General features: G+C 46.3%; 4 protein-coding genes across 4 annotated transcripts; 3 read left to right on the plus strand and 1 right to left on the minus strand.

Moving 5' to 3' along the window:
- Positions 1-736: 736 nt before the first annotated feature.
- LOC120959091 (uncharacterized protein K02A2.6-like) lies at positions 737-20,273 on the minus strand. The gene is made up of 2 exons (XM_040382259.2): positions 20,194-20,273; positions 737-6,370 (listed from the first exon to the last, which is right to left on the minus strand). The coding sequence occupies exon 2, from the start codon at positions 5,507-5,509 to the stop codon at positions 1,055-1,057; it is 4,455 nt and encodes a 1,484-aa protein (XP_040238193.2). The 5' UTR covers positions 5,510-6,370; positions 20,194-20,273; the 3' UTR covers positions 737-1,054.
- On the plus strand, positions 7,113-8,039 carry LOC125907339 (casein kinase I-like). The gene has a single exon (XM_049608961.1). It carries the CDS (start codon positions 7,113-7,115, stop codon positions 8,037-8,039), a length of 927 nt encoding a protein of 308 aa, XP_049464918.1.
- On the plus strand, positions 17,042-17,968 carry LOC125907340 (casein kinase I-like). The gene has a single exon (XM_049608962.1). It carries the CDS (start codon positions 17,042-17,044, stop codon positions 17,966-17,968), a length of 927 nt encoding a protein of 308 aa, XP_049464919.1.
- Positions 20,274-22,785: 2,512 nt separating the features above from the next.
- Positions 22,786-23,712, plus strand: LOC125907341 (casein kinase I-like). The gene has a single exon (XM_049608963.1). The coding sequence runs from the start codon at positions 22,786-22,788 to the stop codon at positions 23,710-23,712; it is 927 nt and encodes a 308-aa protein (XP_049464920.1).
- The last annotated feature ends 113 nt before the right edge of the window (positions 23,713-23,825 follow it).

Below are 23,825 nucleotides of genomic sequence, written 5' to 3' on the forward strand. Positions count from 1 at the left end.
ACACAAAGAATTCTAGAATAAATTCACAGAATAACACAAAATAACACACTTTAATGTATGTTTCAATGTTAAATAAGAACTCACAAAGTCCAAAATATATTTTTAAAGAATATTTATTCGAAAAAATGGGGTAGATAAATTATATGAACAAATTTAATTAATGTAAACAAAGCTAGAATCCTGGGGACCTTACGGCAAGTGACGAATTGTCAAAATGCACTAGAGTCCACCACCTGATATTTTTAAATCCACCTTGGGTGGGTCGCCATAGTTGGGGGGACTTTGGTGTCATTTTAAACCCGCTACACACCGTTGGTTTCAAAAAGTATAGCAAACAGAAAACTTTCTTTCTTGCTTATAGGCAAGTGCATTTTTGTATTTATTCATTTTATTGAACAAACATCAGAGATACAAAATCAGGCAACACTTACTGCAATTGTCCTCGCGTGTCCATGTGTCTCGTAGATGATGCGGAATAAAGGTGAAAATAGCAAATAAATTAATGATTTCTTAGTCTTCGTCTCTATCTGTCCTCACCTGATCTCGGATTGCATCCACCTTGCGTAGAGCTTCGGTTGACAGTAAAAGATGCAGCGGTTCTGAATAGTACTAAATCTCGCCGATAGATGACGCTGGACATTGGGACATTGGTTTGTGTTCGAGGAGGCGAATGAGCTGCGCGATTCGTGCGCTTTTATGTTCTTTAACACGTAAATAAACAATCCGAACACCAGGATAAAAAGTACTTAAAACACTATATTACAATAACGATGTACAACGCAATAAAACTTTACATACAAAAAACCTATACGCCCGCTAGTCCCTAATGCTCGCGCTCGCACCTCTTATCGCGGATGGCCTGCAGTGAAGTGTATGTCAACGGTCACCCCGAGGTCGTCGTCCCGACCTCGGTCCTCGGAAGGATCGCGATGGCTGCGCCCTTTAGCTGCACGTGGTTGTTGACAGCTCTAGCGTCTGAAAACCGTCGCACGTAGCGAGCGGCCCAGAGCACAATGTTGCGCAACTTTGATTCCGTCCACAACATCTCCCCCTGTTAATATAGCTGGTACTGGTCCAACCAACGTGAGGGTCTTATATTTCTAGAAGACCTACGTGGTACTTGTACCAGCTGTTCTTCTTCCTTGTGGTCATCTAGTTCATCTGTTGGAGACTCTTCAGGTGATGTAGGTGAACAGGAAGTGTAGACTGAACCCGAATTGGACGATGACGATGGCGAGGACGCAGACGATGTGATAGCAGACTCAGGCGGTATTGTAGACGATGGTGGAGTCGACGATGACGATGGTGACAAACAACTCGGTGATGGAAGAGACGTTGTTGGAGCCAATGATAACGATAACGGTGGCGCCTGAACAGGTGATGGAGTGCACTGATCGTCAAGCAACGGTGGTGGCTCGTGCATTACATTCCATGAATCCAGAAATACATCCAGAGCTAAGGGTTTCGAAGAGCGGCTCTGCTGATGACGATTTCCGTTACGCCTACGCATTTGATTTACATGCCTTCGAAGTGTACGTTGATCACCGGTTACAACTTCATACATAACGTTGCCACATCTTCCGGTTATGACTGCTGGCTCCCATTTCCAAATGTTTCTGCTGTATGTCTTGACGTACACTAAATCTCCGCAGGACAACTCTCTCACCTTCTCAGGTACACTGTGTTTAAATGGATTTAAGGTAGGACGAAGCAGATCCAAAGTTGTTCGCATTTTACGACCTAACATGAGCTCAGCTGGTGATTTCTTTTCTTCTGTGGACGGATTTGGAGTCGATCGATAGGTTTGTAAAAATATGTCCAATGCCTCCGGAAGTGATGTATCTTCTGCACTAATCTTTTTCATCGATCTCTTGAACGTGTCTACAAACCTCTCAGCCTGGCCATTTGACTGAGGATGAAATGGTGCTGTTCTCAGATGTTCTATGCCATTGTGAGCGCAAAAATCAGCAAAAATCTCGCTAGTAAACTGCGTGCCATTGTCACTTACAAGCGTGACTGGATTTCCAAAACGTGAAAATATTCCTCGTAGAATTGCTATAGTCGCCGATGCCGTAATGCTTGATGTTTTTACAATCTCTGGCCATTTTGAGTATGCATCCACGACAATTAAAAAATAGTCCCCTTCCAGAGGGCCAGCGTAATCGATATGCACACGCTGCCATGGTGATGAAGGTTTAGGCCAAGGAACAGGAGCTGAATGAGCAGGTGACTTTGAAACAGCTTGACACCTCTCACAAGAGGCTACGCATTCGCTTATGTCTTTATCGATGGATGGCCAATATACGTAGCTACGAGCTAACGATTTCATTCTTTGAATGCCAGGATGGCCACGATGGAACTGTCGGAGGCATCGTTCCTGAAGGCTGTTTGGAATTATGACTCTCTCGCCAAATAATAAACACTCATCCACTGCTGATAACGCTTCCCTTCTTGCATAAAAACTTGCTAATTCTCCTGTATAAATAGTATTATGTGGCCAACCGTTTTGTGTAAAATGTAGTACCTTTGATAAAATTGAATCTTTTCCCGTTTGTTTGGCTACTTCCGTAAAATTGATTGGTAGGGATGAGATGTTGCTGATGACTACTGATTTTACATCCTTCTCTAGCTCCAAATTGGCGATTATATAGTCTTCATCTGGCTTGCTGTGCTCGCTTATCAATCTTGATAGGATGTCGGCATTTCCAAATTTCTCCGTGGTTACATATTCGATTTCAAAATCGTACATTAAAAGCGTAAGGGCAAAACGCTGTAACCTGTTTGCAGTGTAAACAGGAATACCTTTCTTGTTTCCAAATATTCTTAGCAGAGGCCTGTGATCTGTCTGAAGACGGAAATGCCGACCAAATATCATCTTATGAAATTTGGTCACTGCGAAAATGATAGCTAGCCCTTCCCGGTCGATTTGACTGTATCTTTGCTCGGCTTTTGTAAGAGATCGTGATGCATGTTGTACAACCTTCATACTGCCATCAGAAAATTTGTGACTTAGAGTTGCTCCCAGACCAACGGAAGACGCATCAGCTGATACCACTATCTCAAGTCGCGGATCATAGTGGGTTAATAATAGGTTTGAAGACAATACTGACTTGAATTTTTCAAAAACTTTCTGGCATTCTGCAGTCCACGCAAATTCTCTCCCTTCTTTTAGTAGTGCATCCAGTGGGTACCGCAAATTTCGTAGATTTGGAATAAAGCGCCCATAATAATTGATTGCTCCGAGGAATGACCTTACTTCACTGACATCTGATGGTGCTGGCAAATTGGTTATAGCTTTAACTTTTTCCGGATCTGGTCTGATGCCTTGATTATCGATTATGTGCCCTAGATACCGTATTTGCTTCTCATTAAAAAAACATTTTTCTACGCGAATTGTGAAACCATAATCTTGAATTCTAGCGAGCGTTTCATTTAAAATATCATCATGTTCTTTCTGATTCCTACCTCCGATAATGATATCATCCATGTAACTGGAAACTCCCCGCAATCCAATGAGCATTTTGTCCATCAACTGTTGAAAAGCCGCAGGAGCTACCTTGATGCCCGGTGGTAGTCGGTTGTAGGAGTAAAGCCCTTTATGCGTGTTGATGGTTAGAAACTTCCGACTCTGCTCAGCAATTTCGACCTGAAGGAAAGCATCCGATAAATCTATTTGTGTAAAATGAGTGCAATTACCTAGCCTGGCGAAAATATCTGCTGGTAGTGGAAGCGGGTACTCCTGGGGGTGCAAGGCTCCATTGAGACCGGTCGAGTAATCTCCGCAGATCCTTATCTGACCGTTTGCTTTCCGCACGACGACAATTGGTGCGGCCCAGTCAGAGAAATCGACCGGTGTGATGACTCCTAGCTTCTCCAGCCGGTCCAGTTCCTTGTCGACTGCATCCAGCATAGCGTACGCAACTGGACGTTTAGGGCAGAAAACTGGACGACACTTTTCTTTCAGCTGCAGAGTAACGTTTCCCTTTGTACATAGGCCCATGCCCTCTCCAAACAGCTTGGGATAACGTAGTCGTAGCTCCTTATTCGTTGATGATTGAATGGCGTTGCATATCTGGTCAACAGGCACTGACCATAAGGAAAAGGCCTCGATTAGGTCGGTTCCCAACAGCTTCAAGTCCGCTTGCGAAACATAAACCGTCTCGACACGCTGCTCTTCTTTGATGGTGATGTTGGCACTGAATTCGCCGATTATATGCAACACTGCTCCCGATGCTGTTTTGGCATCGACTGTTGGCGGGGAAAGGGGGGGTGCTCCGATTAGTTTCCAGGTATTTTTGCCAATGACTGATATGTCAGAAGCGGTGTCGAGCTGTAGCCGGAGGTGAATGCCATTGATGCTGAGAGGTACATACTTCCTTCTCTCCTGAACGCTGTGCACATTGACTGAGACCGTTCTAGTATTTGCTTGCTGACGATTGAAATTCGCTTGGTTATAGTTCCGACGATAATTGTTGTACGTTTTGCAAAATCCTTCTTTGTGGCCTATTCTTCCACAATCGGCACATTTGTGAGTACGGTACGTACAGTCTCGAGACCAGTGTAGTCCTCCACATAGCCAGCACGATCTGCTAGGGGGTTTCGAATCGTATGGCAGGTTGCTTCGATAATGCTGGAACTGTGTTTCCTTATGCTTCACTGCATAGACTTGTTCGGTGTTCTCTCTTTCGATCATTGCGCTGTCGTGTCTTAAGTTGATAATGCGTTGACATTCGGTTGTAATATGCTCCAGGGTGGTTTCAGGACGTTCCTCGATCCGCACTAACAGTCTTTGACGAATTTCCACATCCTTATCATCTTTCAACCCGCAAACAAATACAAGGCATTTAAGCTGTTCCTCCGTCAACTTGCCTAGCTCAAAGTTGACTACACCCCGGTTGACGCGACATGCGTACGCTAGATAATCTTCCGTCTTCCCCTTCACCGTATTTAAGCATTTGAACCGTCGATGTAACAGGGACTCCTTAGTTCCGAACAAATCTGTCAGCTTTGCGACCGTCTCTGGTAATGAAAAATCTCGTGAGAACTTTGGCAAGATAAAATTTACATACCGGTCATGTTCAAGAGTTCCTAGCTTGCGCATGAGAAGGCGCACTTTTGCTTCGTCGCTCAACCGGGCAGCATCTCTTTCGAACAGGTCCTCATAGCGGTTGTACCATGCGGCAAATGTCGTTCCAGCCTCAGCATCGTATTTAAATTCTTTAATGTGGCTGCACAACGAATCCAAGATTTGTTCCGGTGTTGTGGATGAACTTTGACCTGACCCTTGCTGCTGCATTAACTGCGCCAAAATGTTCTGCTGCTGCGCCATTTGTTGCTGCATTAATTTCAAGATCTGCATCATCGACGAACTATCCATCGACACCGATGGCGGCGTTTGTAATGGAGGTTGCTGCACTGATGGTTCTCCAGAACCATTTTGTAGCTGGTGCGTCGGTTGCACATTAAAACCCGCACTAGAGCGCCTTTCTTCATCACCACTGGTATTCATTTTATAAATTATTTGCAGAGAGAGAAAAAAAAAAATTGTCCTCGACAGAAAAAAAAATAAAACCGAACTGTACACGAACTTTTCAATCAAGCTACTGAGCTTAGCTATCCTACTACACACGTTCTGATGATCCTTTTTATATACTTTTTTTTCTTTTACACTCACTGAATAGGTTTTTTTTTTTTTAATTATTAAACAATTTCACTGCACTGCGCGTTTTTTTCAGTTAGAGAAGGAGCAGTTTTTTTTTCTTTTTTTTTTACAACGCAGGTTCTACACACTGATGAGGAAAATCCCATCCTCGTCGCCACTTTTATGTTCTTTAACACGTAAATAAACAATCCGAACACCAGGATAAAAAGTACTTAAAACACTATATTACAATAACGATGTACAACGCAATAAAACTTTACATACAAAAAACCTATACGCCCGCTAGTCCCTAATGCTCGCGCTCGCACCTCTTATCGCGGATGGCCTGCAGTGAAGTGTATGTCAACGGTCACCCCGAGGTCGTCGTCCCGACCTCGGTCCTCGGAAGGATCGCGATGGCTGCGCCCTTTAGCTGCACGTGGTTGTTGACAGCTCTAGCGTCTGAAAACCGTCGCACGTAGCGAGCGGCCCAGAGCACAATGTTGCGCAACTTTGATTCCGTCCACAACATGCGCGATCGGGTGATTTCTCGCCATCGCAATTCGCAAATTCGCACGCTTCATCTCGGCGGCATCTCGACATCGCGACCGAAAAACGGGTACCATTTTACGAGGTGTAATTAGAATCCGCGCAATAAACCGTTTCCATCAAAGGCACACATCCGCGTGTTTGGAAGACTCTCCCTGCAAAAAAAAGGAAACGTTTTCGCTACGCGATTAAATGTTAATGTTCACAAAAAAATTTCATGTTTTTTTTTAGTTCTCTATGTTCCAATCCGGGCGAGGTTTTCAATACTTTTGCATTCATACTTTAAAGGCTTGCGTCCATCCAGCCTGGGTAATAAGTTCTTTTTTAAATTCTGCCGCCGGTTGATGCTTTGATGTTGATCCTGTTTCGGAGATAAAAGCGTCCACCACTTTGACGCATTCTCATGGAGACGCACGGTGGCGGCTGAGCGCCACTGTCCCAGAAAACCATCACTTTTACCCGTACAAAAAAAAAAAAAAAAAAAAAAAACCGTAGAAAAGAAAAACCCAATAAAAGAAGCACACAGGACGCGACACAGGATCTGCACAGAACTCGCACAGGCTACGCCAGGCCAGGACACCGGTACGACGAAATGAACCAAAATCGGACCTGGAAATGTAACAACACTTGGATGCGTTTTCCAGAACCCACACACCACAGGTAACTAGATGGTTACCAGCCGAAAATGCGTAATCTGTCAAGTTGCTGTTTCGATCGTAGTACACATGTGAACATCACCCAACCAAAGGCTATATATGTAGACCACACTTATGCATCAGGTTATATCCTCACTACGAGTAAACGCAAGGTGACGTGTTTTCGCTCGCTCTCACTTTTAACGGTTTTTTCGAGTGTTTTTGCGAAAAATTGATTCTGCTGTTGCTTCCAGTTACATTTCGCAGGTGGCCAAAGAGAATCGAACATGTCGATTAGAGAAGGACGTGCGCCCAATTCTAGTTCGCCGGAGTCCTTGATGGTGGTGAATCTCTCCACCTATCGGATTGAAGGCGAATTCGATGCTGGTGGCTGCGGCACGGTGTTGGTGGGCAGCCATGCCCGCTCCAAGCAGCCGGTGGTGATGAAAATGGCCAGCAAAGAGGTGGACCGGCTCCTGCTCGCCACGGAGCGCCGGATCTATGCGCGGCTGCCGAAGGCCCGTGGATGGCCCAGACTCATCGACACCGGTACGTATCGCAAACGCGACGTGCTGGTTTTGGAGCGCCTGGGGCCATCCCTGCAGGACTTACTGAACTTGTGCGGAGGACGCTTCGGTCTGAAGACGGTTTCGCAGCTAGCGCTGCAACTGCTCGACAGGCTGGAAACATACCACGAGCTGGGGTACGTTCACCGCGACCTGAAGCCGGACAATGTCCTGCTGGGTCGCGGAACGACCCGCAAGACGCTGCACATGATCGACTTCGGTCTTGCCGAGCCGTATCGGCACCCACGCACGGGGGAACACATAGCGCAGGATGCGTTTTTCCCGTTCGCCGGAACGATCGAGTTTGCACCAGTGTTCGCTCATCTGGAGTATACACCGAGCAGGCGAGATGACATTTTGTCACTCGCCTACATGCTGGTGTTTTTGCTCCGCGGTGGCCTACCGTGGTATGGTACCGAGGAGCGATTTGATCCGGACGAGGCACTGCTTCTGAAGTTGTGCATTACGCCCAGCGAGCTGTGTAGAGGACTGCCGGCTGAGTTTCAGCGGTTGACCGAGTACGCGTTGCAGATGGAATTCTGCGACGCGCCGGACTATACCGAGCTGAAGCGGATGTTCCGGAATCTGCTGCGCCAACATTCCATGCAGCACGATTTGCATTTCGATTGGAACCGGTTTGGCTGCTAAACCAGCACCTAATTTCTTTTCTTCTCTCTCTCTCTCTCTCTTCGTTCCAGCTTTCGTAAAGTGACGTGTAAGTCACCCCAGTATAAGGCGCCGTGAAGGAACAGCCCGATGCTGGGACGGTGGCCAAATCCGATCCTCTGCCTCCTCGTGGCGCCACTGGATGTTGGCCTCTGGTGTTGTCAGACTCACCAGCGGCCTAACCAAAGAGGACGGTCAGTGGGACACCAAGCGTTTGCTCAACGAAGCTACACGTACATTTGATGCTATGGGGGTTGAAGGGAAATAAATATGTATTTATTGTATTTTAGTGTAAGATTGAGGCCATGTAAAAATACACGTATAGCATTGGAATAAATTGAAATGTACAAATGCCTATATAAAACGAGTTAATTTTCGAGTTTGCAATGATTGCGATTTTCCACTCTTTCTCGCCGGACAGCATCAACTTCAAACGTACATTGTGGGGATGTTTTCCACTGCCGACGCCGATCCACGAACACAAATTTTGATAGGCCACCTGTACATGAGCATAGCTTTCGAACGCGAGCTTATATAAGGGCGTGCGTGCGGGGCATCGATGGAAAGCTCTCGCCAAGTACTATCCGACGGTGGGGTATTGCACCTCCTCCCGCCCTCCCTGTTCCATACTGCAGGAAGGAAAAACGTCAAATTGATTTCGAACGGAAGCTAATACAAAGCTATATCAGGCAGCGACAGACGCGTCGGTACAAGTTGTGCAACTTTTGTCTCACAAGCGTGTCCTCCTAGGAACCACTCAGGTCAACTCTTCCAGTCAAAAAACGTGATTTTGTGTGAAATTTTCACCGTTTTACACACAGGTGTGGGAATGTTTTTCCCCCCTTCCCGGATCCATTGCTATCCCTCGTTGGATAGGGCGCGGCTAGTAGACCAAATTTGGTACGACCATTTGCGTAGGTACGACCAACACTCGTTACTCAAAATCGGAGTCAAAGTCCTTCTGCAGAACGCGCCACGGGCTGTCATTTGAAAACGGCCTCCGGAAAATTAACCGAATTTTGGTATGTGATTCGTGATGGAAAAAGCCTTCGAACACTTCAATTTACATCGGGATTTGGATGCGTGTAGCGAAAGAGAACGTTTCTCCTTCGACGCTTAGATAATCGAGATAATTCATTTGCTGCTACTCGCCGTTTGTCTGAAGCATTCTTACCCCGGTTTAGTAGCGATGTCCAAATCTGCAACCGAATGTAGAGGAAAGAACTTCAGTCCGGAATCAATGGCCTACAAAAATGGACAACTAAAACGGGATATCAGGGAAATGTAAAATATTTCACACCAAACAACCTTAAAGCTTGGGTTGTTCCAAAAATATTGTATCGAATAGAAATAGTGTCTTCGAAAGTCTCTGGCTCCTCTTTACCGTACTGCTCTGAGGCATTCTATCGGGGCCTTTATAGTCCAGTCCTATTCCATCACTGTTCTGCAAAAGCGAGCAGCTTTATTTCTTACATATCATCACAGATTGGATTACAGAAGCCTTCATTGAAAGTGCCAAACAGGCATTCACGGAACTGACGGAAGGAAGAACGGTTGCCACAAACTGCAGAACAATCACGAAATGGAGAAAGGTTATGGGTCCAAAACAGCCCCAGAGTTGATTGGGAAATGCAAAACAGAGCCGATAGATGATGCTAAATTCAGATGGTTCGTGTTCGAGGAGGCGAATGAGTTGCGCGATTTGTGCGCGATCGGGTTTCTCGCCATCGCAAATTGAAACTCCCTACCTTCGTTGGATCGAACACGGATCATACGCTAAGAGAATGATGCGAAGCGCATGTCTCCCATGGAACGTGTTGAGACTGTAACGCAGATGAAGCTGTGCCGCAAACCACGTAACAAAGCCTTGTCGATCGAGATTCTCCTGTGTCGTGTACCGGGTTGTGCAAGCGTTGAACAAGCGAGTGCGAGACACGCACGCAATTTCTGGATGAAGGATCATCATTGACGCTGAAGTTACCCTAGCAGCGAGTATCAGATTGTAGGGCCAGCCGGGCCCCCACTTGAGTTGCAGTGGACGGCCAACGTGAAACGCAAGGAGACGTTTCAGCTTCACGTTTGACCTGGAGCCTGGAGATTGCCGCACGCGGGGGAGAGCGGTCGTTCACGGCGACGGTTTCAACAGCTAAGTTTGCCACAACAAAATATTCATTATCCCACACTGACAAGTTCGAATGATTACTTACAGGATCGGCCAGCGGAACATCAGAAGGATGGTACACCGAGAACCAGGCTTGGAAAATCCCAATCGGCTTGGAGAATGTGCTCCTACTACTTCCACCGCTGGAGCCTCAATCTGGGTGATCTCAATCGGTGAGGGCGATGTTGGGATGGGCTGTTTACGGGACACAAAAGGGAAACACCATCAGGCGAGTGACGATACCGGGTGGTGAGATAGTATGCACCACCAAACACACAAGCAGCGGGAAAGGCAGCGTCGACGTACCAGGACCAGGGCATCCTGCAGCAGCACAGCGGTGTCTATGAGCAGCTGCTATGACGGCCGAATGCCACCGGTAGCAGCCATCCTTACGACAATTCCAGCGGCAGCAGCAGTACGTACGATCCACAACACCCATCGCGCAATTACTCCACCGCTACACGGCCGCGCACGGAAAGCGCATCTGAGCACGGAAAGCGCATCTGAGCACGGAAAGTGTAAAGTGTAAATCGGGAAAAAACGATGACAGTTGTTGAACCCGTTGTAGCACGGGATGGGGTGCGTTGCCAAGGTGGATTCAAAATATCAGGTGCTGGAAAAGGCCCTTTACCCGGTGGTGGGTCCAAGGTGGATTAAAAATATCAGGTGGTGGATTAGGGCCTTTGGGGGGTCGCCATAGTTGAGGGACTTTACGTCATTTTAGAACCGTTGACCATTGGTTTCCGCACACAAAGCTTAGCAAATATAACAGATTTCTTTGTTATTATGTGCATTTTAGTGTGTCTATTGATTTTATCGAAAAAACGTAATATATTAACAAAAGATTTGATGATTTGTTTATGCACGAAATTTAAAATCATGCTAGCATGAGTTCTAATCTCAAGTAAATTGCGGCCATGCGGCTCGTAGATAATGAGGAATTAATGTAAAAATTGAAAAAAAAATAATGATTTCTTAATTTTTATCATCAAAAATGTCGAAAACACAAAGAATTCTAGAATAAATTCACAGAATAACACAAAATAACACACTTTAATGTATGTTTCAATGTTAAATAAGAACTCACAAAGTCCAAAATATATTTTTAAAGAATATTTATTCGAAAAAATGGGGTAGATAAATTATATGAACAAATTTAATTAATGTAAACAAAGTTTGAATCCTGGGGACCTTACGGCAAGTGACGAATTGTCAAAATGCACTAGAGTCCACCACCTGATATTTTTAAATCCACCTTGGGTGGGTCGCCATAGTTGGGGGGACTTTGGTGTCATTTTAAACCCGCTACACACCGTTGGTTTCAAAAAGTATAGCAAACAGAAAACATTTTCTTTCTTGCTTATAGGCAAGTGCATTTTTGTATTTATTCATTTTATTGAACAAACATCAGAGATACAAAATCAGGCAATACTTACTGCAATTGTCCTCGTGTGTCCATGTGTCTCGTAGATGATGCGGAATAAAGGTGAAAATAGCAAATAAATTAATGATTTCTTAGTCTTCGTCTCTATCTGTCCTCACCTGATCTCGGATTGCATCCACCTTGCGTAGAGCTTCGGTTGACAGTAAAAGATGCAGCGGTTCTGAATAGTACTAAATCTCGCCGATAGATGACGCTGGACATTGGGACATTGGTTCGTGTTCGAGGAGGCGAATGAGCTGCGCGATTCGTGCGCGATCGGGTGATTTCTCGCCATCGCAATTCGCAAATTCGCACGCTTCATCTCGGCGGCATCTCGACATCGCGACCGAAAAACGGGTACCATTTTACGAGGTGTAATTAGAATCCGCGCAATAAACCGTTTCCATCAAAGGCACACATCCGCGTGTTTGGAAGACTCTCCCTGCAAAAAAAAGGAAACGTTTTCGCTACGCGATTAAATGTTAATGTTCACAAAAAAATTTCATGTTTTTTTTTAGTTCTCTATGTTCCAATCCGGGCGAGGTTTTCAATACTTTTGCATTCATACTTTAAAGGCTTGCGTCCATCCAGCCTGGGTAATAAGTTCTTTTTTAAATTCTGCCGCCGGTTGATGCTTTGATGTTGATCCTGTTTCGGAGATAAAAGCGTCCACCACTTTGACGCATTCTCATGGAGACGCACGGTGGCGGCTGAGCGCCACTGTCCCAGAAAACCATCACTTTTACCCGTACAAAAAAAAAAAAAAAAAAAAAAACCGTAGAAAAGAAAAACCCAATAAAAGAAGCACACAGGACGCGACACAGGATCTTAAAGACGTCTGTTCTGATTGAAGGTTTTATTGCAACTAACTAATCCTTAACTACGTTCATAGACTACTGTGAACTGTGTTCAATCTACAACGATTGCTAGATTACAACACCCCCTCTCAATCGCTGACTCCAATTTTGCTTCTGAGATATTCAAATAGGTTTGCATCCAAAGCTTTCGTTAATATATCCGCTTGCTGTTCAGTAGTACTTATCGGTTCAATCTTAACATTACCAGCAGCAACATGGTCTTTAATGAAATGATGTTTAATATCCAAGTGCTTTATCCTTTTGGATTCAGCATTCTTAGCCAGACCAATACAGCCACGGTTGTCTTCGTATATAATAACTGGATCCGATGGTGTTTTGCATTGCAAATCTTCCAAAATACCAGCCAACCAGATTCCTTCGGAAACAGCAGCACTTAGCGCTACATATTCAGACTCACTTGATGACAAGGAGACTGTTGACTGCTTCCGGCTTGCCCAAGATACTGTTGAACCATATACCTTAAACAAGAAACCAGTTACGGATTTGCGATCTTCTGCATCGGACGCCCAGTCAGCATCGACATATCCTTCGAGTGATCTACTTCCTGGATTTTTCTTATAGTGAAGTCCCATAGTAGCGGTTCCTTTAAGGTATCTCATGATACGCTTATCGCCGTTGGTGATTGTTGAAATCGTCCCATGTAAGCTACGGGATAGCACAAATCAGGTCGCACACATAGCATTTGATACATCAAACTGCCTAGCGACTCTCGATATGGCTGTGCAGTATGATTTCCTTTTCGACTCAACTGAAGTCCTTTCTCCATCGGGGTCTTCGCTGGATTACATTCCGACATTCCAAATTTTTCTAAAATTTTGTTTGCAGCTGCCTCCTGTGACAGCTTCAGTTCGCCACGATTACGGTTGTACTCCATTCGCATTCCCAGGAAAAACTTCGTTTGCCCACAATCGGTCATTTCAAATTCATCTGTGAGCCGCCGTTTCAGTCTCTCCATCGTTCGAATATTTCGTCCAACAATCAGAAGATCGTCGACATAAAGCACCAGATAAATTTCATCATCTTTTTCAGTTGAAACGTACAGACAGTAGTCCCGGTTTGATCTACGGAACCCAAACTTCAATAATGACGAGTTGAAGCGGTCATTCCAACATCGTGGAGCTTGTTTTAGACCATAAAGCGATTTTCTAAGTTTGCACACGATGCCTGGTCTAGCCCTCACGCCTTGGGGCACTTCCATGTACAGGTCCTCCTTTAACACTCCGTGTAAGAAAGCCGTTTTGACGTCCATTTGGTGTACGTGTAAGCCACGATGGACGGCAACAGCTAGTACTACTCTAACTGTCGACAGCCTAGCAACGGGTGCAAATGTGTCTTCAAAGTCAATCCCGGGCCGTTGTAGAAACCCTTTGACTACAAGTCGTGCCTTGTACCGGACCTGTTGTCCGGTTTCATCCTCCTTCAGCCGGAACACCCACTTTGTTTTTAGCGGTTTCACACCGGCTGGACACACCGTCAACTTCCACACATCGTTGACCTTCATGGAGTTTAGTTCATCTTGTACCGCTTGGTACCATCGGTCACGATCCTCACGAGCATTAATGTCGTTATACATTTCTGGAACGTCTGAAGAAAACGGAGGGCCAACAGCACAAGCACTGAATCCGGTAATATAGTCAAGGAACTTACCGGGAAATCGGCGCTCCCGTTCGCTGCGCCTCCTAGACTGTTCGCCACTAGGGCCGGAAGACAAGTCCAGATCTAGATGCGAAGGGAGCGCGGTATCGTCTGCTTCCGCTGCATCTTCATCATCATTACACGATTGGACACCATCGCAGTCAAGTGATTCAGTTGAAGAGTTTTCCCCATATTGCTCGTCTGGATCTTCTTCTTCCGAATGTACATTAACGGCATCCTCGATCACTTCTTCCTCGATTACTTCTTCCCCCTCTTGCTCGTAGGTTAGCGGTACAATTAATTTTCCGTTATTTTGTGTATCATTCGTCCATGGAAAATATGTTTCGTTAAACTTCACATCTCGAGCAATAACGATTTGTTTAGAATCCTTGTCCCATAGCCGATAGCCGTTTGGTGCATATCCGACCATGAATAACTGTCGACTTTTTGCATCAAGCTTCTTTCTTTGTTGATTCGGCACCCATGCAAATGCTTGACATCCAAAGACACGAGCCTTTTCCAGACTTGGCTTTCTTCCATACCATAGTTCAGCAGGCGTAACGTTCTTTGATATCGCAGACGTTGGACTTCGATTTAAGATGAACACAGCTGCTAGCACAGCTTCACTCCACAATGACTTGGGCGCATTCGATCCAATTAACATAGTACGTACCTTTTCGATAAGAGTTCGGTTGAACCGTTCCGCGACCCCGTTCTGTTGCGGTGAGTAGGCTACTGTTGGCTCCACCTGAATTCCCATCGCCTTGTAGTACTTTTGTTGATTATTCGAAAAATACTCACGTCCCTGGTCTACAGTGAGTTTTGAAATTTTCGTACCAAACATCGCAGTCGCCATTGCTGAAAATTCTTTGAATTTTTCAAAGACCTCCGATTTCTTTCGAAGCAAATACACCACAGCAAAATGGGACTGATCGTCTATGAACGAGACGAAGTAGCGATGACCTTCCCACGATGGCGTGTCGATCGGTCCACATACGTCAGAGTGGATACGTTCCAACGGTCGGGTTGCCCTGTCTCTGGCACCATTGAACGGCTCCCGACAGTGTCTACCCAAGACACACACGTCACAAAACTTGAGCTTTTCTGGTTTGAAGTGCACACCCAGAGCAAGGTCTTCACGTATCATAGTAGACATGGCCCTTTCACTGATGTGACCGAGACGACGGTGCCAAAGATCAGCATACTCCACTTCTGCTATACTTGCATTAGCCCGTTCAATTTTCAATTCGATAGCGTACAGATTTCCTCGCTGTTTTCCAGTTGCAATTATTTTTCCATTGATTTTCATTATCACTTGCGTTTCTTGAAATATTACATCCACACCAGCCTTCGTTAGCTTTTTCACAGACATGAGGTTTTCTCTTAAAGTCGGCACATACAGAACGTTTTCAGCACTCATCAGAACGCCATGGTTGCTCATTCCGTTAATAACGCCGCTTTCTTTGGCCACGAGAGATTCCCCATTCTTCGCTACATCGATGAAAACTGGCTGTTTCAAGTTTTCCACGGTTGTAAAAAACTTTTTTGAATTTACCATGTGGTCACTAGCTCCTGAATCCAGCAGGAATTGAAGCTGATCACCGGTTTGTACCCTACGTCCGATTCCATCCGCCATGAACACAACTTGTCTTGATTCACTGGCAACGTTGGCTTTCGTTTTAATTCGACAGTCCTTTTTCATATGCCCTTTCTTTCCACAGTTGTGACATTTTCCGTTGAATTTTTCAAAACCGTTCCTATTTCGATTTTTTCCAGCAAATGCAGTAGGCTTCTCCTCAGAATTTTCGATTCTATCCAAGCGCTTGCATTCGTCGCCTAGCAACCGGGTCTTCATTAATTCATACGTTAATTGTGATTCAGGAAGGTTTTCTAATGCCGTCATCAGGGGATCATAGGACTCCGGAAGCGTTAAACTCAAAGCCGAACAGACGTCACTTTCTTCAAGTTTTGATCCGGCCACCCGAAGCTGCCGAACCAGATCCTCAAATTGTTGAAGGTGGGCGCGCAACGATGTCCCTTCCTTCAACTTCAGACGAGCGATCTGGTTCCTTAAGACCATTTGCCTTCCCGAGGATTTCTTGGCGAATGTATTCTCTAGTGCTTCCCACATTTCCTTCGTAGTGGATTTTTCTCGAATACATCCCAAGTATTCGTCAGAAATAAAGCTCACCAGTAGAGACATTGCCTTCGCGTCCATTTCCTCAAACTTGGTCACTTCACTGGCCACTGATGGAACGTCCTTTACCACTGCGTCCCATACTTTCGACGCTTTCAAAAACACTTCGACTCGAAATTTCCAGGTGTCGTAGCCTGTTCCGGAAAACTGCGGTATTCCGTGAACCGCCACTTCTTTGTGCTTGTCGCCCATAACCTAAAGACGTCTGTTCTGATTGAAGGTTTTATTGCAACTAACTAATCCTTAACTACGTTCATAGACTACTGTGAACTGTGTTCAATCTACAACGATTGCTAGATTACAACAGATCTGCACAGAACTCGCACAGGCTACGCCAGGCCAGGACACCGGTACGACGAAATGAACCAAAATCGGACCTGGAAATGTAACAACACTTGGATGCGTTTTCCAGAACCCACACACCACAGGTAACTAGATGGTTACCAGCCGAAAATGCGTAATCTGTCAAGTTGCTGTTTCGATCGTAGTACACATGTGAACATCACCCAACCAAAGGCTATATATGTAGACCACACTTATGCATCAGGTTATATCCTCACTACGAGTAAACGCAAGGTGACGTGTTTTCGCTCACTCTCACTTTTAACGGTTTTTTCGAGTGTTTTTGCGAAAAATTGATTCTGCTGTTGCTTCCAGTTACATTTCGCAGGTGGCCAAAGAGAATCGAACATGTCGATTAGAGAAGGACGTGCGCCCAATTCTAGTTCGCCGGAGTCCTTGATGGTGGTGAATCTCTCCACCTATCGGATTGAAGGCGAATTCGATGCTGGTGGCTGCGGCACGGTGTTGGTGGGCAGCCATGCCCGCTCCAAGCAGCCGGTGGTGATGAAAATGGCCAGCAAAGAGGTGGACCGGCTCCTGCTCGCCACGGAGCGCCGGATCTATGCGCGGCTGCCGAAGGCCCGTGGATGGCCCAGACTCATCGACACCGGTACGTATCGCAAACGCGACGTGCTGGTTTTGGAGCGCCTGGGGCCATCCCTGCAGGACTTACTGAACTTGTGCGGAGGACGCTTCGGTCTGAAGACGGTTTCGCAGCTAGCGCTGCAACTGCTCGACAGGCTGGAAACATACCACGAGCTGGGGTACGTTCACCGCGACCTGAAGCCGGACAATGTCCTGCTGGGTCGCGGAACGACCCGCAAGACGCTGCACATGATCGACTTCGGTCTTGCCGAGCCGTATCGGCACCCACGCACGGGGGAACACATAGCGCAGGATGCGTTTTTCCCGTTCGCCGGAACGATCGAGTTTGCACCAGTGTTCGCTCATCTGGAGTATACACCGAGCAGGCGAGATGACATTTTGTCACTCGCCTACATGCTGGTGTTTTTGCTCCGCGGTGGCCTACCGTGGTATGGTACCGAGGAGCGATTTGATCCGGACGAGGCACTGCTTCTGAAGTTGTGCATTACGCCCAGCGAGCTGTGTAGAGGACTGCCGGCTGAGTTTCAGCGGTTGACCGAGTACGCGTTGCAGATGGAATTCTGCGACGCGCCGGACTATACCGAGCTGAAGCGGATGTTCCGGAATCTGCTGCGCCAACATTCCATGCAGCACGATTTGCATTTCGATTGGAACCGGTTTGGCTGCTAAACCAGCACCTAATTTCTTTTCTTCTCTCTCTCTCTCTCTCTTCGTTCCAGCTTTCGTAAAGTGACGTGTAAGTCACCCCAGTATAAGGCGCCGTGAAGGAACAGCCCGATGCTGGGACGGTGGCCAAATCCGATCCTCTGCCTCCTCGTGGCGCCACTGGATGTTGGCCTCTGGTGTTGTCAGACTCACCAGCGGCCTAACCAAAGAGGACGGTCAGTGGGACACCAAGCGTTTGCTCAACGAAGCTACACGTACATTTGATGCTATGGGGGTTGAAGGGAAATAAATATGTATTTATTGTATTTTAGTGTAAGATTGAGGCCATGTAAAAATACACGTATAGCATTGGAATAAATTGAAATGTACAAATGCCTATATAAAACGAGTTAATTTTCGAGTTTGCAATGATTGCGATTTTCCACTCTTTCTCGCCGGACAGCATCAACTTCAAACGTACATTGTGGGGATGTTTTCCACTGCCGACGCCGATCCACGAACACAAATTTTGATAGGCCACCTGTACATGAGCATAGCTTTCGAACGCGAGCTTATATAAGGGCGTGCGTGCGGGGCATCGATGGAAAGCTCTCGCCAAGTACTATCCGACGGTAGGGTATTGCACCTCCTCCCGCCCTCCCTGTTCCATAGTGCAGGAAGGAAAAACGTCAAATTGATTTCGAACGGAAGCTAATACAAAGCTATATCAGGCAGCGACAGACGCGTCGGTACAAGTTGTGCAACTTTTGTCTCACAAGCGTGTCCTCCTAGGAACCACTCAGGTCAACTCTTCCAGTCAAAAAACGTGATTTTGTGTGAAATTTTCACCGTTTTACACACAGGTGTGGGAATGTTTTTCCCCCCTTCCCGGATCCATTGCTATCCCTCGTTGGATAGGGCGCGGCTAGTAGACCAAATTTGGTACGACCATTTGCGTAGGTACGACCAACACTCGTTACTCAAAATCGGAGTCAAAGTCCTTCTGCAGAACGCGCCACGGGCTGTCATTTGAAAACGGCCTCCGGAAAATTAACCGAATTTTGGTATGTGATTCGTGATGGAAAAAGCCATCGAACACTTCAATTTACATCGGGATTTGGATGCGTGTAGCGAAAGAGAACGTTTCTCCTTCGACGCTTAGATAATCGAGATAATTCATTTGCTGCTACTCGCCGTTTGTCTGAAGCATTCTTACCCCGGTTTAGTAGCGATGTCCAAATCTGCAACCGAATGTAGAGGAAAGAACTTCAGTCCGGAATCAATGGCCTACAAAAATGGACAACTAAAACGGGATATCAGGGAAATGTAAAATATTTCACACCAAACAACCTTAAAGCTTGGGTTGTTCCAAAAATATTGTATCGAATAGAAATAGTGTCTTCGAAAGTCTCTGGCTCCTCTTTACCGTACTGCTCTGAGGCATTCTATCGGGGCCTTTATAGTCCAGTCCTATTCCATCACTGTTCTGCAAAAGCGAGCAGCTTTATTTCTTACATATCATCACAGATTGGATTACAGAAGCCTTCATTGAAAGTGCCAAACAGGCATTCACGGAACTGACGGAAGGAAGAACGGTTGCCACAAACTGCAGAACAATCACGAAATGGAGAAAGGTTATGGGTCCAAAACAGCCCCAGAGTTGATTGGGAAATGCAAAACAGAGCCGATAGATGATGCTAAATTCAGATGGTTCGTGTTCGAGGAGGCGAATGAGTTGCGCGATTTGTGCGCGATCGGGTTTCTCGCCATCGCAAATTGAAACTCCCTACCTTCGTTGGATCGAACACGGATCATACGCTAAGAGAATGATGCGAAGCGCATGTCTCCCATGGAACGTGTTGAGACTGTAACGCAGATGAAGCTGTGCCGCAAACCACGTAACAAAGCCTTGTCGATCGAGATTCTCCTGTGTCGTGTACCGGGTTGTGCAAGCGTTGAACAAGCGAGTGCGAGACACGCACGCAATTTCTGGATGAAGGATCATCATTGACGCTGAAGTTACCCTAGCAGCGAGTATCAGATTGTAGGGCCAGCCGGGCCCCCACTTGAGTTGCAGTGGACGGCCAACGTGAAACGCAAGGAGACGTTTCAGCTTCACGTTTGACCTGGAGCCTGGAGATTGCCGCACGCGGGGGAGAGCGGTCGTTCACGGCGACGGTTTCAACAGCTAAGTTTGCCACAACAAAATATTCATTATCCCACACTGACAAGTTCGAATGATTACTTACAGGATCGGCCAGCGGAACATCAGAAGGATGGTACACCGAGAACCAGGCTTGGAAAATCCCAATCGGCTTGGAGAATGTGCTCCTACTACTTCCACCGCTGGAGCCTCAATCTGGGTGATCTCAATCGGTGAGGGCGATGTTGGGATGGGCTGTTTACGGGACACAAAAGGGAAACACCATCAGGCGAGTGACGATACCGGGTGGTGAGATAGTATGCACCACCAAACACACAAGCAGCGGGAAAGGCAGCGTCGACGTACCAGGACCAGGGCATCCTGCAGCAGCACAGCGGTGTCTATGAGCAGCTGCTATGACGGCCGAATGCCACCGGTAGCAGCCATCCTTACGACAATTCCAGCGGCAGCAGCAGTACGTACGATCCACAACACCCATCGCGCAATTACTCCACCGCTACACGGCCGCGCACGGAAAGCGCATCTGAGCACGGAAAGCGCATCTGAGCACGGAAAGTGTAAAGTGTAAATCGGGAAAAAACGATGACAGTTGTTGAACCCGTTGTAGCACGGGATGGGGTGCGTTGCCAAGGTGGATTCAAAATATCAGGTGCTGGAAAAGGCCCTTTACCCGGTGGTGGGTCCAAGGTGGATTAAAAATATCAGGTGGTGGATTAGGGCCTTTGGGGGGTCGCCATAGTTGAGGGACTTTACGTCATTTTAGAACCGTTGACCATTGGTTTCCGCACACAAAGCTTAGCAAATATAACAGATTTCTTTGTTATTATGTGCATTTTAGTGTGTCTATTGATTTTATCGAAAAAACGTAATATATTAACAAAAGATTTGATGATTTGTTTATGCACGAAATTTAAAATCATGCTAGCATGAGTTCTAATCTCAAGTAAATTGCGGCCATGCGGCTCGTAGATAATGAGGAATTAATGTAAAAATTGAAAAAAAAAATAATGATTTCTTAATTTTTATCATCAAAAATGTCGAAAACACAAAGAATTCTAGAATAAATTCACAGAATAACACAAAATAACACACTTTAATGTATGTTTCAATGTTAAATAAGAACTCACAAAGTCCAAAATATATTTTTAAAGAATATTTATTCGAAAAAATGGGGTAGATAAATTATATGAACAAATTTAATTAATGTAAACAAAGTTTGAATCCTGGGGACCTTACGGCAAGTGACGAATTGTCAAAATGCACTAGAGTCCACCACCTGATATTTTTAAATCCACCTTGGGTGGGTCGCCATAGTTGGGGGGACTTTGGTGTCATTTTAAACCCGCTACACACCGTTGGTTTCAAAAAGTATAGCAAACAGAAAACATTTTCTTTCTTGCTTATAGGCAAGTGCATTTTTGTATTTATTCATTTTATTGAACAAACATCAGAGATACAAAATCAGGCAATACTTACTGCAATTGTCCTCGTGTGTCCATGTGTGTCTCGTAGATGATGCGGAATAAAGGTGAAAATAGCAAATAAATTCATGATTTCTTAGTCTTCGTCTCTATCTGTCCTCACCTGATCTCGGATTGCATCCACCTTGCGTAGAGCTTCGGTTGACAGCAAAAGATGCAGCGGTTCTGAATAGTACTAAATCTCGCCGATGGATGACGCTGGACATTGGGACATTGGTTCGTGTTCGAGGAGGCGAATGAGCTGCGCGATTCGTGCGCGATCGGGTGATTTCTCGCCATCGCAATTCGCAAATTCGCACGCTTCATCTCGGCGGCATCTCGACATCGCGACCGAAAAACGGGTACCATTTTACGAGGTGTAATTAGAATCCGCGCAATAAACCGTTTCCATCAAAGGCACACATCCGCGTGTTTGGAAGACTCTCCCTGCAAAAAAAAAAGTAAACGTTTTCGCTACGCGATTAAATGTGAATGTTCACAAACAAATTTCATGTTTTTTTTTAGTTCTCTATGTTCCAATCCGGGCGAGGTTTTCAATACTTTTGCATTCATACTTTAAAGGCTTGCGTCCATCCAGCCTGGGTAATAAGTTCTTTTTTAAATTCTGCCGCCGGTTGATGCTTTGATGTTGATCCTGTTTCGGAGATAAAAGCGTCCACCACTTTGACGCATTCTCATGGAGACGCACGGTGGCGGCTGAGCGCCACTGTCCCAGAAAACCATCACTTTTACCCGTACAAAAAAAAAAAAAAAAAAAAAAAAACCGTAGAAAAGAAAAACCCAATAAAAGAAGCACACAGGACGCGACACAGGATCTGCACAGAACTCGCACAGGCTACGCCAGGCCAGGACACCGGTACGACGAAATGAACCAAAATCGGACCTGGAAATGTAACAACACTTGGATGCGTTTTCCAGAACCCACACACCACAGGTAACTAGATGGTTACCAGCCGAAAATGCGTAATCTGTCAAGTTGCTGTTTCGATCGTAGTACACATGTGAACATCACCCAACCAAAGGCTATATATGTAGACCACACTTATGCATCAGGTTATATCCTCACTACGAGTAAACGCAAGGTGACGTGTTTTCGCTCACTCTCACTTTTAACGGTTTTTTCGAGTGTTTTTGCGAAAAATTGATTCTGCTGTTGCTTCCAGTTACATTTCGCAGGTGGCCAAAGAGAATCGAACATGTCGATTAGAGAAGGACGTGCGCCCAATTCTAGTTCGCCGGAGTCCTTGATGGTGGTGAATCTCTCCACCTATCGGATTGAAGGCGAATTCGATGCTGGTGGCTGCGGCACGGTGTTGGTGGGCAGCCATGCCCGCTCCAAGCAGCCGGTGGTGATGAAAATGGCCAGCAAAGAGGTGGACCGGCTCCTGCTCGCCACGGAGCGCCGGATCTATGCGCGGCTGCCGAAGGCCCGTGGATGGCCCAGACTCATCGACGCCGGTACGTATCGCAAACGCGACGTGCTGGTTTTGGAGCGCCTGGGGCCATCCCTGCAGGACTTACTGAACTTGTGCGGAGGACGCTTCGGTCTGAAGACGGTTTCGCAGCTAGCGCTGCAACTGCTCGACAGGCTGGAAACATTCCACGAGCTGGGGTACGTTCACCGCGACCTGAAGCCGGACAATGTCCTGCTGGGTCGCGGAACGACCCGCAAGACGCTGCACATGATTGACTTCGGTCTTGCCGAGCCGTATCGGCACCCACGCACGGGGGAACACATAGCGCAGGATGCGTTTTTCCCGTTCGCCGGAACGATCGAGTTTGCACCAGTGTTCGCTCATCTGGAGTATACACCGAGCAGGCGAGATGACATTTTGTCGCTCGCCTACATGCTGGTGTTTTTGCTCCGCGGTGGCCTACCGTGGTATGGTACCGAGGAGCGATTTGATCCGGACGAGGCACTGCTTCTGAAGTTGTGCATTACGCCCAGCGAGCTGTGTAGAGGACGCGATTTGCAGTTTCAGCGGTTGACCGAGTACGCGTTGCAGATGGAATTCTGCGACGCGCCGGACTATACCGAGCTGAAGCGGATGTTCCGGAATCTGCTGCGCCAACATTCCATGCAGCACGATTTGCATTTCGATTGGAACCGGTTTGGCTGCTAAACCAGCACCTAATTTCTTTTCTTCTCTCTCTCTCTCTCTCTCTTCGTTCCAGCTTTCGTAAAGTGACGTGTAAGTCACCCCAGTATAAGGCGCCGTGAAGGAACAGCCCGATG

This window comes from Anopheles coluzzii, chromosome 3, assembly GCF_943734685.1.
Source record: "Anopheles coluzzii chromosome 3, AcolN3, whole genome shotgun sequence".
NCBI classification, from domain to species: Eukaryota; Metazoa; Arthropoda; class Insecta; order Diptera; family Culicidae; genus Anopheles; species Anopheles coluzzii.

What these genes read in the sequence shown, in the direction of transcription:
- LOC120959091 (XM_040382259.2), bottom strand. Translation starts at nt 5,509, where the DNA reads ATGAATACCAGTGGTGATGAAGAAAGGCGCTCTAGTGCGGGTTTTAAT.
- LOC125907339 (XM_049608961.1), top strand. Translation starts at nt 7,113, where the DNA reads ATGTCGATTAGAGAAGGACGTGCGCCCAATTCTAGTTCGCCGGAGTCC.
- LOC125907340 (XM_049608962.1), top strand. Translation starts at nt 17,042, where the DNA reads ATGTCGATTAGAGAAGGACGTGCGCCCAATTCTAGTTCGCCGGAGTCC.
- LOC125907341 (XM_049608963.1), top strand. Translation starts at nt 22,786, where the DNA reads ATGTCGATTAGAGAAGGACGTGCGCCCAATTCTAGTTCGCCGGAGTCC.